Below are 20,146 nucleotides of genomic sequence, written 5' to 3' on the forward strand. Positions count from 1 at the left end.
ACTCTTAAGGCTGCTCAAAATATTTAAAAGTTCTCTTTGTGAAATAGATTTCATTGCCTTACTGTGATCAAGGAAATGTATACAAATGGCTCCCAGGGCAATAGCCTTACTCATTCCAGTAAAATAATACAAGGTCATGGGTAACAGTGCTCATTCAGAGGAGCACAAAATGAGGGATGTGATGCCCCTGTTTGATGTATAAGGAAATGTCTGATACAAGCGCTGGAAGGCAAACGATACCTTATTGTGAATGATATTAAGATATTCAATAGGATGACATATTAATTCCATAGATGGAGTGAAAAAATGAGGAAAGATATTACAAAACTTTGATGACTGATCTGGAGTGATGTCACTGACACTCAGTACACTCATCTTCTTTTGGCTGTTCCCATTAGGGGTCACCACAGCAGATCATCTGTTTCCATTTCTTCCTGTCGTCTACATCTTGCTCTGTCACACCAGCCACCTGCATGTCCTCTCTCACCACATCCATAAACCTTATCTTAGGCCTTCCTCTTTTCCTGTTACCTGGTAGCTTCATCCTTAGCATCTTTTTCCCAATATACTCAGCATCCCTCCTCAGCACATGTCCAAACCAACGTAATCTTGCCTGTCTGGCTTTGTCTCCAAACCTTCCAACCTGGGCTGACCCTCTAATATACTTATTCCTAATGCTGTCCACCCTCATTACACCCAGTGCAAATCTGAACATCTTTAACTCTGCCACATCCAGCTCTAACTCCTGCCTTTTTGTCAATGCCAATGTCTCCAGCCCATATAACATAGCTGGTCTCACTATCCTCTTGTAGACCTTCCCTTTCACTCTTACTGGTACTCGTCTGTCACAAATCACTCCTGACACTCTTCTCCACCCACTCCATCCTGCCTGTACTCTCTTCTTCACCTCTTTTCCACACTCACCATTACTCTGAACTATTGATCCCAAGTATTTAAACTCATCCACCTTCGCCATCTCTACTCCCTGCATCCACACCATTCCTCTATCCTCCCTCTCATTCACACACATATATTCTGTCTTAGTCCTGCTGACCTTCATTCCTCTTCTCTCTAGAGCATATCTCCATCTCTCCAGGGTCTCCTCCACCTGTTCCCTACTCTCACTACAGATCACAATGTCATCTGCAAACATCATAGTCCACGAGGACTCCTGTCTGATCTCATCTGTCAACCTGTCCATCACCATTGCAAATAAGAAAGGGCTCAAGCTGATCCTTGATGTAATCCCACCTCCACCTTAAACGCATCCATCACTCCCACCACAGACCTCACCACTATCACACCACCCTCATACATATCCTGTACCACTCTCACATACTTCTCTGACAATCCCAACTTCCTCATACAATACCACAACTCCTCTCTAGGCATCCGTCATATGCTTTCTCTAAGTCCACAAAGACACAATGCAACTCCTTCTGACCTTCTCTGTACTTCTCCAGCAATACTTTCAGAGCAAACATTGCATCTGTACTGCTCTTTCCTGGCATGAAACCATACTGAAACACTAATGTACATACTGATTTACTTCTATGATAATTTGAACTTTTTTTTGAAAGTTTTTTTTTGCATTTTACACACAACACAAATCTGGCTTGCAAACAACAAACAAAAAACACAATTCAACTTCAATGCCCTTGAACCAACATTAAACACACACAAACAAAATACATTAAGTGGGCATTTTCAAACACACACACACACACACACACACAATTATAGTTACATATTGCTATATGTAACACACAAAAAACCTTTGCTTTGCCTTGAACATGAACATTTTTTTTTTAAACATTCAAACAAAAACAAAACATTCCAAAACATAAACATCGCAAAAAGTAGTCAAACTTCTACAGTCCACCAATATATGTAAAAGTATATGTAGTAATTAAAAAGTATCTAAAAAAAATTTCTAAAATATTCCTTCTAAATAATTCCCAATAAATAAATCCTAACTAATGAAGGGTTAGTTAGTGTTAGACTTCACCACCGAAATACCTCATGAGAAAATAGTGTCTGATGCCCCTGAGAATAAGTTTATATATTAGCTTTAATAATGCAATAGTAATAAATGGCCAGGGAAAAACATTGGCAGCATGATGGCTAAACTTTCAGTGGAGTAACTTAGCATTCAGTACAGCAGCATTTCAACAACCAGAGTAGAACCAACAACCTAGAAAGTTATTTTGCAACACTAAACAAAGCTGCTACTAGCAATGTAGACCAACAAGTAATCTGCACTTAGCTTCTCTCTCACTACTGCAGCAATCGGTTGCTAAATCTCAACTACACTTACTGAAATCAACTCAAGCACATCAGCAAACTGCAAAAAAAGGGGAAAAGCCAAGTTGCAAAGTGGGGAAAAGAAAACAATCACAGAACAACATAAGCTTAAACTTTTGTAAAATAAGTCAAGAAAGCTGGCCAATACTGTTGCTTTCATAAGTTTTACTGCCAAGGTCACTGTGCAAAATAGTCAGAACAACATGCCACTATGCCAAATCACCTGCTGTGAAAGATTGAAGAAACTTAAATGGCTAATAGCTATCATATTCTCTTCACAAATTCAGTGGTCAAACACAGTAATGAGGGAATACAGCAAACAAACAAATCTGGAATGTAATGATCAGCCCTCAAACATATTCAGTGATCTCAGTTCTTGCCATCAAATAAAGCACAAAAACATAAACAAAGGTAGCAAAAATTTATAAAAATTAAATAACTAAAAAAAAATTTTTTAAAAATAATAATACAAAAAAAAAAGAATTTGTAACTAAAAGTTTGTTATTTTATATGTTGCTAAATAAAAAGTTGTTTACTATAACACACACACGGGGATACCACAAAGATGCACAGAAGGCACCAACAGCCAAAACAAAAAGAGAAAACCAAGAAAATCAGGGGCAGCAAGCACAGCAACTTGGCAAGAAAGCCAGGAGTAAACATTCAGAGCACGAGTCTGAAAAACTGAGTCTGACAATTTGTTAATCAAATTTAACTTTTCAGGAACAAAAGAAAACACAACAGTCTGACTTGGCCCCAAGAAAAAAATGCAGACCACAAACCAAACACACATGGGAGGACACAAAGCAAACCCACACAAACACGCTGGACTACACAAAAGCACACACACACAAACGGCACACAAAGAACAACCCCCCCACAAGAACCTCAAGATCTGAGCCAAGGCATAAATACCAGAACACCTGCACCATCACCACTCAATGCAATATTAAATTCCAACCCACAGATACATACAGATATTGATCAGATCAAATATATTCAAAAAACACCATAATGGTGGTGGGTGGGAATTCGGGGTATTAACACCAGGTCTTGGTGGTGGTAGGGACAACACAGAGGTATTCTATCTGCCCACCACACACACCACCAAGTTCACACCACTGGTACACACACACTTTCTTTACTAAGTATTTCACACTGAAGAAGATGTGTATATGAAACACAGTGCTGACTACTGCTGATCACTAATCATCACGTCCCTTTTTAACCTAGCTTCCACTACTCTTTCCCATAACTTCATGCTCAGTACACTGAAATGCAAAATTAAGCAGTAAAGTGAAAGGACCCAGGAGCAATTGCATAGTGGAGGATAGTAAAAAGTAGTGAGGTCTGTAAGGTAGAATGGGGTAACTGAATTTCAATTTCCATCAAATCAACATAATTTATAAGTGAATATTAATTCATCTAATTGTTTGTTATTCAGAAATGTTATACAACTTTACATGTTTCATCCAGTTAGAAAGAGGACCCACGGTCCTTACATCTTATGACTTGCAGGGAGCCAAACTGCATGCCAAAACCGTAAGATTAGGGTTTACTATTGAAATCCTGAAATTGCATTCATCGACCGGCCACAATGTTGACCTGAAATGTGGAAAAACGCAACATCGAACAAGCATCCAAGTCAAAACTGAATACATCGACACCCGTAATTCGATGTATTCAACACAGTAGGAGGTGACGTCAGTCACCCAAGCTATGTGCTGTAATGTACCATTATACTCTACAGTCAATGGCATGTGAATTTTACTATTTTGCAGGGGGCAAGCCCTCCTTGTGCCCCCCACACCCCCCTGCAAATTATATATTCCAACTCCAAGATTGCACTGCAGTGAGGAAATGGGTTAATTCCCTGTTCCTCACTGAACTGCGATCTCCACTTACAATTCCAAACTCAGATATTCAAAGTACACTACCCATTTGGTGTTGTGTATTCGATGTATTCTGGTTCAGCATTGTGCCCATTGGAAAAGTGCCTTTCAAACACATACCATTCGAGCACAGGTATTTTGTAATTTCAATAGTAAATCTAAGATTAGTCATTAAAATGCTGAAGGCATAGAAAGAGGCAATGTACAACTGTCAAGAAGTAATAATGGCAGTTTGCAGCTCATCACAGAGGCCTTGTTTGCAATACTGTCATTATGGGTTTTGCGTAGTTCTCCACTTTAAAAATGTAGCAGCTCAGAAAAGAATAGAACATTATGAAGAAAGACAATAAATGCAGTGCAGCTGTTGAGCTATAATCATACAAGGTCACCTTAAAGTCAAAGTATGTATATAACCTGGAAGAAAAGATTCTGAGAATATGTGACTTTTTAATTAGCAATTGAATAAATTAAAAGACTGCAGTTGGGTTAGAGTCAATGTGAATATAAAACAATATTTTATTCTCTAAGAGCATGAATGATACATGGAAGATAATTCAACTGACAATTTCTGAGGCAAAATTTTCACTGAAGCTCGAGAATTAAAGTTAAGCACAAGAAAAGACATAGGTGAGAGAAAGAAGGGAAAAGTCAAATGTGACAAATGTGTCATTTTTGCAGTAGCAGAATGGAAGGTCAAACAGTTCTCATCTATTTTCATTTGCTTTGTGTGGCCCTTGAAAAGTAATTATTTCTTTCAAGAGTTTTTGAAACTACTACTTCCTCCATTAACTTCAGGGTATTTTTTTTTAAATTTCATTACTTCTTTATACAGCTCCTGAAACCAGATTTGTAAGCTTTTCAGACGCTAAGTGTTCTGCATTACAGTGTTCCTATCTTATTGCAGCAGTACTGCTGAGAAGAGAGAATGCAAAGTATGCTTTACTTAGCACACAAGTGTACCACTGAACCAAAAGACATTAATAAGGTATTAAAACATGGATCAAAAATAATCATGTTGGAGTGCTGGTACTAGTTAGCTTATGTACTTTAACAAAACTTTTCTTCTGCTGATTATTCATGTTGTAAACTACAAGATTCAAAATGAATATTACATTTACCTTAAAATTTTAAGATATTTCTGTGGATGTACTGATTTCAGTTTAAAGTTTTTGTAACCTTTAAGAGGGTTATTTTTTCTCCAGTCTCTCACTTCCAGAAAAGCTTGAGTATATCGCCAGCAAATATGCAGAACACCTTCATGACAAGTGGGCATTTGAAAAGGTAATAGTTTTTATAAACATTGATTTTAATACTATTTCTCCAGACAAACATGATTTCTCTGTGTAGCAAAAAAACATGAATAATTACTCAAAGCTCATGCAAGTGTCATGTTGATTAGTCGTTCATCATGCATTTTATCCGTTGCTGCAGGGAGTTGTGCTGTATATTTTTGTGCTCTACTTTTTTATTCCTAGTAATCTATCTTCCTGTTTTTTTCCTGGTTTTATTTTAATTTTGTTGTCTTCCTTCCTGTCTGGCAGTACATCTGTGAGTGCTCATTCATTCAAGTTTCAAAGTTGACAACAGTGAAACTGCCATCTTTCTGTGCATGTGTGTGCAGTTTTGGATGAATGGTATGTGATAATGATGTAAAACTGACATGAACTATTGTAAATAATACTAATAGATATAAATAATGTTGGTAGCAATGTTGATATTCTAAATACAATTGTTTCTTTAAAAATATGATGTATGTGATATTGTTCCTCTAAGGCAGATATGCATGGTATATTAGTTAGAGAGGGCTCCCATATATTTCTGATTCTCTATTTTTATACCTAAAAATATGATGTATGTGATATTGTTCCTCTAAGGCAGATATGCATGGTATATTAGTTAGAGAGGGCTCCCATATATTTCTGATTCTCTATTTTTATACTCAAATGTCTTTTCTACCTTTTTGACTTACAATTATATTAGTTAGAGAGGGCTCCCATATATTTCTGATTCTCTATTTTTATACCCAAATGTCTTTTCTACCTTTTTGACTTACAACCATATGTATATTTGTATGTATATCGGTAGAAATCTATGTATATGTTTTTTATATATGTATTACATATTTATTTGTCTATATATATGTATATATATATATATATATATATATATATATATATATATATATATATATATATATAAGGGTTGCATTATCAATTTCTTCAGTACTGCCCATAAATTGCAAAAAAATTAAAAAATAGAATAATTGAAGTAAGAACAACAAAAGCAAATACCTTCACACTGCCACAAATTTATATATACCAACTCCAAGATTACACTATACCAGAGAAGAGAGAAAAGTCCCATGTCTCTGGTATTTAATGATCTTACACAGTCAACTTTCATGCAGTCATTTCAAACTGAATTTCATTTGATCATTTTACTTATTTGACACACAAACACACAGACACACAGACACACCTCCATACCTCTTGCCTGCCCCTGAGACGACAGAATGTCCCTGGTGTTACCTCTTATTTTTCCTCATGTCTCATAAATCCCAAATGATTATAGTTAGTCTGTAATGCCAGACATTAGAGTCTCACTCTTCTTATTATACAGAAAATGCATTGTGATATGTGACCTGTAGCTGTGATACATTTTAAGTGGTCTAGAGTGATATGTAGAAAGACTTCTTGGTGTTAATATAAAAGTGTCTGTGGTGTATTGTACTCTCCCATATGTCATTCATGTCACAAAGCCTGTTGTACCATTAACTGTTTAAGTAGATTTGTGTAAAATACCTTTGTGTCCCTGGTGTCTAGTGTCACCCTCACCAGTAATCCATCCAATTCTCGTTAGTCTAGGGGGAGTTAAGAGGTATTATTTTACCTTGTGCTGTGTCCTTCTTCATTCTTAATTGTGCTGTGTTTTATCTCGCCTCCATTTCTCTCAGCATCTCCTTGTTTAAACCACTATTTTGATTCTGTTGCAGCACTTTTAAGTTTACATTTTAACCTTATATTGTTTTAAAGAATGTAATCCAATTTTTTACAGGGTCAAGTGAAAGAAAAAAAAACACGTCATACAGTATTATGTATAGTTTGTTTGGTCAATAAAATAAAGCAACAGCCTATATTTGTTGACAGCAGCTGAACAATATTATGTGTGGATAAATGCTGCTGTATTTGCTAGCTGTGTTACTTTGAAACTTGTTGCTACGTTTTTATTCATTTTGCTATTTAAATACTTTCTTGGATGACACTATATTAAAATGTCTTCATTGAATGTAAATATAATGCATATCTTCAAATGTGGAAACTAGATAAATAAGATCAAAGTAACAGAAAAATGACTGGTTTTGAGTTCTGAGTGCAGGTTATTGCTTTAAATTTTCCACATTACAAAATTAGTTCAGAGCTTTGAAATGAATACACAGTTTTAAGGTTATGAGGTGCTAATGACCTTTGTCCTACAGTCCTGAAACTTCTGGGTTTCAGATAGCACAGTTGGATCACTCCTGAAAAGAAGCATTTATGACTATGGGATTTATGACACTGGAGTTTTTAGATGTTATGTGCAAAGCACCACATTGTGAAATCAAAAACAGGGGAATATGTGTGCGCAGATGGGAGATAGGAAATTCACCCCAGGGATCACTTCTGTGGTTATGCTTGACAGGGGCACAGGAAAATAATTTTCTTGGGTGGCAAAAGCTAGGGTACCGTTTGGCTAGGCTTATATAGGCCCTAGGGTCAATAGCCTAGTACCTACCTATGAACCTATGAACTTATATGTCCAAGCCCTTCCAAATATGTTATAGAAGCCTTGAGTTCACAAAGAAAATAATGACTTTTTGACTATATGCAGATCCTAATCATCTGGTCCATCCAGTCCAACTTCTGGGTCCTCCAGCCACTTAATTGATCTGATCTGGCACAGCTAGCGCTCTAGCCTCAAGCTTCTTAAAACTTTTTCTTTCTCGTAATCCCCTTGAGTAACATCTTTCCTCTGATCCAGTTTGCTGCCTGCTTATAGAGAAGTTGCTAAAAGTACCATACAGGTCCTTCAGATTCTTAGAATAGAGAAATTGGAAGAGAGATTGAGGGAAGGATGTCATACCTGATGGAGCTGGATGAAACAATCCAGCTTTATGGTAAGTGCATAACTGCCATATCCTTACTGTCCATTCCATACAATCTGACTAAAGTTGTTATAAACACTGTAGAGCTGTCAAATTGATCAGCTTTCATTCCTACAGTATGGTCAACCTCTTCATAACTAAGGATGGGTGTAAAATGACCATTAGTTCTTTTTGGCATTGAAACCTTCCCCTCCTCTGATTCTGTCCAGTCCAATTGTTATTATTGTTTAAATTTTGATGATTACGATTTCTTATCCTTTCAGACCTTTTAAGCCGCAGAAAATGTTCATCTTATAAATTAAAGTCCATCCCTTGATGATCATCCTGGAGAACATAATTAGGTGTTATATGGTGCTGCTGTGCCTGACCATAGTCATTATTACTACTAATATTAACAGCATTTGTTATATTAGACCTCAGTCTTGGTGTTTTTGGATATGCCTGTCCCTTACTATATTGTTATTTGTTCCTCTGCAGTTTATTCTGCTTTTTGCATTTAAGTTCAGACAGGACTTGCTCTATACTACCATAGATCCTCTGATGCTCATATTTATATCTGTTATAATTATTTTCTGATTGCAATTGTGTCTCCAAACTGTTACATTTTGTAAGCAATTCTGCCACCTCTTTAGTGTTATATTTAATGAGCATTTCTAGTAGTTCAAAACCATGTTAGTCATACATTGCCAAAAGTTCTGCATACAAAGGTGAATTTTCTATTAGTCCTGAGGGATAATGCCATGTGCGTAAGCCCTTAGGAACAACTTTATTCACAATACAGTCTCTTAAATAAATCTTTTCAGCTTGCAACTTTTTCAGTTTGAACAATTTCACATCAAGCTGCCCAAGCAACGATTTTATAACTGCTCCCTCATTCTGGCTATTTAAGTTTGCCCTGGTATTAATTTGTCCCTCAATAAGCCATTCATTCAACGGTGAAGGTTTCCAGAAAATACTACTACCTTGTTTGCTCCCCTGTTCAAGGTGATTGGTATTATTACAAGGGGCATTATCATTACGAAAATTGCCTTCATTACGGCCCACACTAGTGTTATGTGGAATAGATGTTGACCTACCTACTAAACCATTCACATTCAATCCAGGGAGTGAGAGTTGTCTCTGCCCATTCATGATAGAGAAAGTATTGTGAGATTGCTGCGTATTAACCCATTGGTAGAAAGGATTAACATGCATATTAATTACATCCAAAACAATCCACTGATTACTATCACTGTGCTTACTGCTAGATAAAGCACCCTGTTGCTGATCTGCCAATCATGAAGCTGCCGTATCATCAATAAACTGTGAACCATTCTCCTGCTCATGTATAACAGCTGATTAAAGCTGTTGAATATGCTGAGGTTGCTGCATGGTATGCGAAGCCTTTGTATTCTGTTGTGATGACGCTGAATTAGTACCGCTTCTTAATTCATCCACCACAACAGCCAACCCTTCCACACACTGAGTGAGTCCTTGAATCAGCCCCACAAGCTTCTCAAACAACTGCTGTAAATCCTGTGTATACAGCGGTTGTGATTTACTTCCCATTATAAATGGACTGCTGACACAAAATACTACTAAAAAAAAATAACTAAACAAATTGTATAAATAACACTATGGTAGTCCAGAATAATAAATGAAAAGCCTTATTTAATTGTGAAGCGCTTTTCATTTACATAAAATAGTAAACTTCATCAGACATAACAAAAACAGTGTTAGATGACCCTTTAAATACATTTTAAAATTGGCGGCCATGTTTAGACATGAAGTGATATAAACACAAACTCAAGTGTCCTCTTATTCACTCTGAAGTCATATACATGTATAAATACATTTGTACATATACTCTGAATTTCAAAAATACTTAAAACATTTAAATATAATTATAACCTCCATAAAAATGTATCTATCCATATATATATATATATATATATATATATATATATATATATATATATATATATATATATATATAGTTACATGCAAGTATTGTAAATGTGAACACAAACATATAATTGGAACCAGCTTTTGTAAAATATTATACATATATTATAAATATAAACAAGATGGCATCAGCTACTACCAGTATAATAAACTCTAAATAATTATTGTTGTAGATTCCATTCAAACTTATACCTATCTACTCAGTGCCTTTAATTTAAGAATACTATTTTCAAAGGTGTGCAATGTAGACCAGGTTGTTGCCACACTACAGTAGTCATATTGAACAGATCTGGATGGAAGGAACTATTATTATGTTAAGTACATAACTGCCATTTTCTGTTAGCTTTCTGTTTCATTTTTAAAGTAAAAAAATGCAAGAGATGACTTCTATTTTGATTGCTCCAAGACAGCAACCCAGTCTTGTAATATTTTTAAAATTAGTGATCCCTACATCTTTAATCAACTGCCGAGCACTTCTGACTCAGGAGATGCTATAGCTGCTTAATGTTTGTCATCCCATAAATCATCTAATAGGGTTACATCTATCCTGAAGAGGAACAGTGGTATTTTTTATTTTGCTGATTAAAACAAATATGTTCATTTTGAAGGGAATATTTTTGTTAACTTAGATGTTGGTGGCACAAATTTATTTTATTTTCATCACTAACTTTTATACAAAGCTGTAAGAGAATGAAAGTAGCCTGAGAACGCCCATTATATCATAAACCTGAGATGAGCATCAACATATAGAAGTGGAAACCTCAGACATTTGTAAAAGATGCCAGACTTTGTAGCAGTTTTAAAAATGAATTTCTTTGTCATACTTGTGAAGATTGTCAAACGAGGACCACTGCATATTATAAATGGAGAATTAAAAGATGCGATATCGGCCAGAAGTATGACATTTTTTAGCATACTCTTAAGTGTTGCATATAATCTACAAAGCTCACAAGAAGACAAAAGTTCCCAAGATATCTGCATCTGACTTCAAGTATGTTGAAGACTTTGGGAATTAATTTGATTGATTATCTATGCTTTACTAACAGTAGGCATGTGAACAGTCAGGAGTTTCTTCTAATGTTAAGAGAAATTAATTCAGCAAAATATACTAAGGGTGAATATGGGAGTGAAGCCCCCTAAATACCAGTTTATTAAATATTACACTGGATAGATTCAAAGTAGCCCTAGTTTGGAAAAGGGAAACAAAAGCATATGAAACATTTTAAAAGGTGAGACAGGAATAATGGGATAATCTCCCATAGTCTGAAGTTCTACAACAAAGTCCATCCAGTAGTGACACCACAACCTACATTAATTGGTGGTTTGCTCCAAAGAAAAATGACTTGCTTTCCAAAGTGAAAAGTGTGAACACAGTAAGGAAATGAAAAGAAAATCTGCGGGCAACAGTTCCATGTGAAAACAATTGCAGTGGCTGTGGATTGAAATGCTTTGTCAATTGATCTGTGGAGCCATGAGCTGAATGAATGGGCACGGAAGAGAGCTGTCCTAATGCTGTTTCCATGAAACAAACAGTACAGAGTGGAATTCGCACAAACTGGTCAATTGTTTTTCTGTTAAAAGCAAAGTCCCCCTTCTCCTGCACCACTCATGCAGGGTGCTTTACCTCCCTGCATTCATTACTTAATCTAATTAGTTCCAAGATTAGTGCACCTTGGAGAAAAAAAAGTATCTCTCCATTAGTTTATTAATTTAAATATATACATAAATGCATTTTTATCATACTTGTCAGACATCTTTCCTCACATACTTGTCCATTGATGCACCCTTTACTTTTTTAAGTTCAGGACCATATTCCTGAGTCACCTTAGTACCCATTAGTAAACTGTTGTACAAATCATCCTCAAGTAGGCAGTTGCTGGTAATTATGACATGTGACAACTGCCTTCTGTCAAACTGATCACATAGACCATTTTAAGCTCACAACACTTTATATGTTTTGTTTTTCTAAATTACTATTAAGAGCTTATGTTTTGTTATTCAAGTGTCAAAACAATATTTAGAATTTAGACTAATAAATCCAAAATAGACACAAAAAGCACCACTAAGAAAATACTTCATAAAAATAATAAAACACCAGTCATAAAATCAGTGAGTACTTTAATACAATAAATAAACAACACAACCTGCAAACTTTCAGACAGAGAATGTTTTTTTTTTCTTCAGTCAGTAATAACAAAGACTGAACAAAGACTGAACTAAAACAGTAGCCAGTAGTAAGTTACAGCTGCTGAAGTTAGGAAAGACTGAACCAAAGCAGTATCACATTTTAACTGGCATGCAACTGCTGGCATTTCTAGATATACATTATTACTGAGATGCTATTGCTTTATTTGTGTGCATATTTATTTATTTATTTATTTTCACTTGTTAATTGAGTAGAACTATAATGTACTTGGACCCTTTTCAGGTTTAGCCCAAGGTTAAAATGTTGAAACATACCATGAACAACCAAGTATTTTGTATTACTGCCTGAAGAAAGGTGAATCAGTCTGAAGGCTTGCATTCTTTGTTTTATTTATTTAAAACATATTTGTTGATTCCATACATTGTATTTTATTGTTTTACCTAGTATTTTGAATTTAACTGCATGTCTTACATGTGATATCATGACTAGTGGTCTGTACAACTGGGATGTCATTTAAGACAGAACAAGATTTTACTCCTAGTTCCTAAAAAGTTTCACTGATAAAGTATTAAAAAGGGTTTCTCCCTATAATGGTCACTGTCACATCTTGTTGATTAGCCTTCTCTTCTCAGAATGAACTGCATGAACCATCACTTTTACTCTCTGCTACCATGCAATCAGTTTCTAAGCACATCCACTTGCAGCTTCATTTCTTATTCATATGAGTATTAGAACTTTGACTGTGGGTCATTAAGTATTCAGTAGTGTTATTAAGTATTTAATACTCATCACCGAAGAGCACAGAGCTTAAATAAAATTATCTGACAGTTAACATATGAAATAATGCACAGCCACATGGGATATCATGCCCACATTAAATGTAGAGAAGCAATGTGTGTATTTGCCTGAACTCTTTGAGTTTTAGTTTCTGTTTTCTGCACATTTTATTTTATTTTATTTTATCCTTAGATGCTCTGTTATGTATTGAGTAAGCAGACTTCAATTAAATCTGCACTTTTAGCCTGACAGCTGTCATAGATGATTAAAGAGTTGTTAACGATCTTTATCCTGTGGTCCTGTGGTTCTAGGTTTGATTCTCATAGCCTGTATTGCCTAACGGTGCGAGTCGGACCAAGTCAGTTAACAAAATAGTGTTCTTGGGCTGAGTGTGAAAAAGGTCCATGGAGATCAATGCTCTTCTCCAGTAAACAAATACACATAAATAAATGATTCACAAAACAAGCATTTCAATATAAAGCCATTTAAAATGGTCTGTTATAAAAATATGTAAATGTTATGTATATGGCAAATTCCTACTTAAAATATATGTATACATTTTTTTAATTGTGTCAGAAATGGAGGACATGAGCTATGCTCTGTGAATTACAGCTCGTAGAATTATTAATTCTTCTCCTTATGACGTTTTCTATTGTATATTACAATTTTCAGTAGAATGTATTTGATGAAGACAAGTGTTTTTCTTTATATCATTCACAGAAGTACAGGCACTACTCTTTATTTTACATTTGCTAACCATTACTGTTTTTTTTTCTTTGAGATAAAGAATCACAGCTTGCATTTGAAATTATCAGGGCTTGTAGGACAGGATCTTGCACTTTTGATAGGGATATATTGATTTGGAGGTAACTTTACAGCAGAGATGACTCAATCTTAGACTTAGTTTATATTTCTCCTTATACTACAGTGACAGAAAGGCATCTGTATACCCCATATTCAGCCTTTTCCCCTGCTGCTGAAAATATAGGTCTTCCTTTATCTCCAACTCTATCTCCTCTTCTGAATTATTAGGCTTCCTCTACAAGTCTAACATGCAGTTCTGACTTTTCTCACCAGCACTGGTCCTACAAACTGTTTTTGTCTTATGAGATAAAACTGTACTACTTTCTATATTGTAGGTCTCCAGTTTCTTGGCCATTTGGAGTAGTAGAATCTCATAGCGTATTCTGGCATAAATTGTTAAAACTTCAGTTAATGCTGAAAATCACAACCACCAAGTCATTGCATGTAACATTCTCAGTGACGTCATTGAGAAAGAGGACACTCATTTATAAGTAATAATAGAGGCATGCATTCATTATTAATTTCTATACTATTACGTTTAATGCTGTGCTTTTTGCTATGACATAAGATACATGTTCAGTATAAGTTAGTAAGTAATAATATTTATTAATTACCTTAAACACTCAGTATCTCGATTTGCTTTCTAATTATATACTGAGCTGACATGAAAACTAGTTACTGTGTTACATATGACAAATCATTGAATGTTATAATTTAATCATATTTAGGAAGAAAAGACAATGCCTACTACAGTGCCTTAAATAATCATCACAAATTTCTCTTACTATGGAAATGTTTATTGAGCTTACCTAATATGTTTGACTGTAGTGATACAATTTACTGTTTATGCAATGATTATTATCACCTAACTTTAGTGAAAATCTTGAATGTTATCAAAACATTGCATGCTAAAAAAAATTTCAGTACATCTCAGACAGTGTTAAATAATTAATAAAGCATAACCTACATTCATGTTACTGAAAGAATCTGGTGCGCCTTGCATTTTTGACACATTTCATTTACTGATTAAGTTGACATCTCTTTTTACATTTTCTCTTTACCTTTGGGTAAAAGACAAAAAAAACCCATGGTTATTAGTCTCAGGATAGTATTGTCTTTTTTTTTAATTTGTTGCACAAGGATATTGATTTACAATTATTCTTAAAAATCTTGTTTTATCTTCCCTTAAGTCATTTAGAAGTTGCTATTTTAAGAAGCTGCTGTTAGGTAAAAAGTGTTTTTTTCATAGTTCGTGTATTCTAAGAAGAGAATGTCAAACGAATATGATGGAGAAACCCAGGTGAGTAAAGAACCACAAGACAGTTGACATATGATGTGGTTCATGGCAAGGTTGAAATAGCAGAATCTGCCATGTGATCAGTTCGACCACTGAAACATGGCGCTCGCATTTAATTAAAGAATTTTCTCGTTTTGTGTTTATAAAAGAGAGGCACTGTCAGACATCTGTTTTCATTAGGGCATCTAAGTCAGCTTGGAAACACTGTCTTCAAAGTAAACATAAGTTTATGAATCCCACTATTTCTGTATGCTTTATATCTCTGCAGATACAGGGTGGATGGAAACTTGGTGCTTCTTTGGATGAAAATGCAAAGACCCATCCATTAATCCGGCCTTTCAAAACACTAACTGACAAGGTAACCAGTGCAACTTGAACATATGAATTAAATCATTTAATTTTCTCTGGTGAACTTTTTTTATTTTATGATTTAAATGTATATGTATATGTCTGATTTCCTTAACTAATACCTTTTTGCCTTGCTAATATGTTTCTCAAAAATATCCATCTTTATGCTTATGCTAATTAAGCTGGAAATAGCACATGTAGTTTAACACTTTTCTTAACAGTATTCATGTTTTAAGGTGACTTTAATGTAACTGGTATGTATCTTCTTAACAGGAAAAAGAAATTTATCGCTGGCCAATTAGGGAATCCCTTAAGAGTATGTTAGCCATGGGATGGACCATTGAAAGAACCAAAGAAGGTGAGGCAATGGCTCAACAGCGAGAAAGTGAAAAGCTCCGCAAAATCTCCCAGTCCACCCAGGTGAGGGTCTGATCTTTAACTATTAACTAGATAACCACCACAGTTTTGGAGTGGGACAGATACATTTCAGTGCCCATTCATGTCATTTTTATGCTGACCAAGACTTCGTGAGACAACATTGTTCTGTCTTCAAGACTGCCTCCGGATAAAGTCATAGCATTATAAAATAACCTTATTTAATGAAAAAAAAAATACCCCAGACAGGTTAGGTAATAAACATGCCTTACAATGAGATACTAAGTACAGGCACTGTCAAATTCTTTAGTATACTATTATATGTTTTCTAAATACATTCTAAATTATGTTTTCCTCCCTAGAGTGATGGCTATACTCCAGCTCCATTTGACATGGCAAACGTTGTTCTTTCCAGGGAGCTGCAGGTTAGTGAATGTGTTGCCTGATACATCTGTGACTGGTTCTGAAAACCAAAAATAGAAAAAAAAATATTTAATAGATATTTATTCTCAATTCATTTTACTTATTTCTTTCTATTTTATGTTTTGTTTTCCATTTTATTCTCTGTATTTTTGGTTTATTTTTGGTTGCTGATTTTTTTTTATCAAAAAATAGAGCAGCCTGTTAAACAATATAAATAAATAGAGCTATATAGTTACTGTCATATTTGTAAACATGAACTAGCCTCTTAAATGCTCTAGTAATAACAAAAGATGTTTGGGAATATCTCAGAGAGAAACATGAATTAATAGAAAATGCAATTGAGCAATGGGAGGCATAGCTCTCAACCTTCCATCTCCAAAATAAGGAACACTCGCCTTCATAATGTGGAACAAATGGGCAAAATGTGGAACATGTACTAACGGCTTACTAACAACTTCAACTAGGAAGGTCATAGGATGGTTAAAATATGCTGGTTTTACTTATAAAGAAGATCCTTTAATGAATTAATATGATTAATTTCTATTTACCATGGATTTCACTTAAAAAATTCCTAACATTGAATGTGTGACAGACTCTTTCAATGTGGAACTTTGAGGAACATGAACTTTTTAAGACCCCAAATGAGGTACGTTCCTCGTAGTGAGGTACACTTGAGAGGTATGATGGGAGGTAGGATGAATGATCTATTTAAGTATGCTATGAAAATTTAGAAAACAAGAGATAATATTAGAAGGGTTGGAAAAGTAAGGACAACATGTAAGGCAATGAAATGATTGAGCTACATGGCATGGTATATAAACAAATATAATGCATAAAGGAAAATCTGAGTATATTAATAATCTGGAAATAAATAAATAGATTTCATGGGCATTTGAATTTTCTTGAGGGTAAGATGGTGATATATCTGCAGGATGTTCTATGGGTTTAGAAACGAGTTTTCTGATGTTAAATCCAAGATCCTAAAACTGCTGTTCCCCTCTAATAAGCTACCATTTCTAATGCTGATCCAGAGACTGTGTATCAGAAATAGTCAGTGAGCTACACTAGGCTCTGCAAAAGGTGAGGCATCAAACTGGTGGCATGTTGTAAAGTTGTACCACTGTGACATTTACTTACCATTCTGACAGAGAAGCAGGGCAGAATAAGCTGCCCAGAGTAATAGCAAGGGATGAAGTAGGAGTCATTTAGATGCAACACCTTAAAGTAAAAGTAAAGATCCAAACTTTTTTTAGGGCTGCAACAAAAATTCACTGCTGCCATGAGGCTAATTACCTAATGGAAAACAACAGGCAACACTGGAAACCAAAAAACAAAAATGCTGGCGTGGGCACTCCACAATAACCACGGCTCGAACAGGAAAAAATATTTTATTGCAAATCCACAGGTCACAATTCCAAACGTCGATGTAGAGATCAGTTAAGTGCTTTCATCTGTATGCAGTACAGACTTCCTCAGAACCAATCTTACATTTTAAAAACACCATATAAATAACTTCTTTGGCGCCAAAACTATGTTTAAAAAACATATATGTTTCTACATATGTTGTATTTTTACATAGTTTTTTTCATATACGATGTATTTTTAGTAATTTTTAGTAATTATTTTTAACAGGTTTTCATTCATTGTCAATATCATAGAGTAGGGGGAAATAATTTATTATTGAGGTAATGTCTCTTTAAATTTTAAATGTTTTTTAAACATAGTTTTGGCGCCAAAGAAGTTATTTATATGGTGTTTTTAAAATGTAAGATTGGTTCTGAGGAAGTCTGTACTGCATACAGATGAAAGCGCTTAACCGATCTCTACATCGACGTTTGGAATTGTGACCTGTGGATTTGCAATTAAATATTTTTTCCTGTTCGAGCCGTGGTTATTGTGGAGTGCCCACGCCAGAATTTTTGTTTTTTGGTTTCTAGTGTTGCCTGTTGTTTTTGGTTTCAGTCGTGGCTGGCATGGAAGGCAACAACGAAGAAACACAGGCTTTATCGAATAGGGACGAAATTTGTAAATTGCATCAGGAAGTATCCACTTTAAAAACGGAGGTATCCAGACTTATCGAATTAGTCGAGCGAACGTTGTCACCACCCAAACTTGGCGGTTGTGGTGAAATGGTTTGCCATTCTCCAAAGAAAGTTTTATGTCATCCTTCATGTATTGACAATAGCACACAGGTGGACATCCCTAATGGGCAAGTGTGTGCTATGGACGACAGAAAGTTGTCGCTGCAGGAGACGTGTTTAACAACTAACAGAAAAATCAATGTGAGTCACACGTCTGATAATGACTTCACTTTTGATTTCAGTCTATTTCACAACCGCGATGAAACAGAACGACTAGGGGCTCGTCCCAAACGTGCAATACCAATGAAAACATATTTTACTGTGATGCGAACTCAGACTGACAACACGAAAGGTACTGTGGCTGGCAATAATGTTTCAAACCCTTTTTCTGGCAATGAACATAGACAACATGTTTTTAAAAACAAATGTACAAACAGAGTGAGAAGTATCAATGGAGGGGACTGTCTTGATCAATTTTTAACCGATGACTATGAATTTGCTAATAATACTGAACAAGTTAACATCTCAAACAAAGCAAGGCATTATAGTCATGGTAAAGATTTACTCCAGGATTCAATCAAAGATTCTATTTATTTGTTAGGCAAGAAATTATTTAATATCAAAAGTATAAAGATTGATAACGCTTATTTAAGCAAATGTATTTTATTACAAATTGTACCTAAGGGTCTTAGGTTTTTTAAATTACCTATGGGTGTTGAATATAGTGTGGGAAATAAGAATGAATTTGACAAACTGTTTGACAGTTTTGGTATTAGTTACATGAAAATGATTATCAAATTAAACGACGAAAAATTATCAGCCAATGTATGTGAAGTGGAGAAATTAAATCATGAAATAGTGAATGATCCATCGTTTTTACAGTGGAAAGAATTATATGAGAAACAGTTTTTTATTGCAGAGAATAAGGCCAAAACTATTTTCAACAGAAAGTGTAGGAAAATAGAGAGAGACATCGAGCAATATAATGAAAAGAGGGCTTATATCTGGCCACAAGATAGATCAAGATATGACATAGGTAGAAACAATAGTAATATTGTAGGACCAATGGATAAGGACACTAATTTTCAGGGGGCAGATATTATCCAGCCCCAAAAAATCAAATAACAAATTGGAACAGGAGGGGGAGACAACAACACTGGAACTAAGTCAATCAATAGGCAATCGATTTACAAGAATAGAAGAAGATGATATTACACTGCCTAAGGAAGAATATTGTAGGCAGAGTGAAAATATTAACAATACACTTACAGAAAATGTCATTCAATCTTACAAAGGGTTCACTGTATTCAATTATACTGGAATGGACATCACTAAAGAATTCTTTATGTTATTCAGTAAAGGAATGAAGTTTATTCCTTCAGTAGGATTCAATTTAGTTGACACCATCACAGAAGTTAAATTATATTGTAGGAGACTTAATTTAGCTATGCAATTTAAACAAGAGGAAGATGGTGGGGAAGCCATTATTAAAAAAGATCTTAAGAAGAAGAGTACATTTATACCCAACTCAAATATTCAAGTCTTGAATTTTGAAAAGATGGTGTGTCAAGATATTTACAGGTGGAATTCAACCCGAAAGAGAGATCGTAAATT

At 35.0% G+C, this 20,146-nt stretch overlaps 1 protein-coding gene across 1 annotated transcript in view; it reads left to right on the plus strand.

Annotated features, from left to right (window-relative positions):
• Positions 1-20,146, plus strand: part of RYR3 (ryanodine receptor 3) — a 3,250,282-nt gene that overhangs the window by 2,355,077 nt on the left and 875,059 nt on the right. Inside the window, exons 52-55 of the mRNA XM_044074157.1 lie at positions 5,399-5,477; positions 15,574-15,663; positions 15,927-16,073; positions 16,391-16,453. Coding sequence (XP_043930092.1) covers positions 5,399-5,477; positions 15,574-15,663; positions 15,927-16,073; positions 16,391-16,453 — 379 coding nt within the window. The remainder of the gene's footprint in view (positions 1-5,398; positions 5,478-15,573; positions 15,664-15,926; positions 16,074-16,390; positions 16,454-20,146) is intronic.

The sequence above is a fragment of the Protopterus annectens genome, chromosome 6.part0, assembly GCF_019279795.1.
Source record: "Protopterus annectens isolate FY-2018-M chromosome 6.part0, PAN1.0, whole genome shotgun sequence".
Lineage (NCBI taxonomy): Eukaryota > Metazoa > Chordata > Ceratodontiformes > Protopteridae > Protopterus > Protopterus annectens.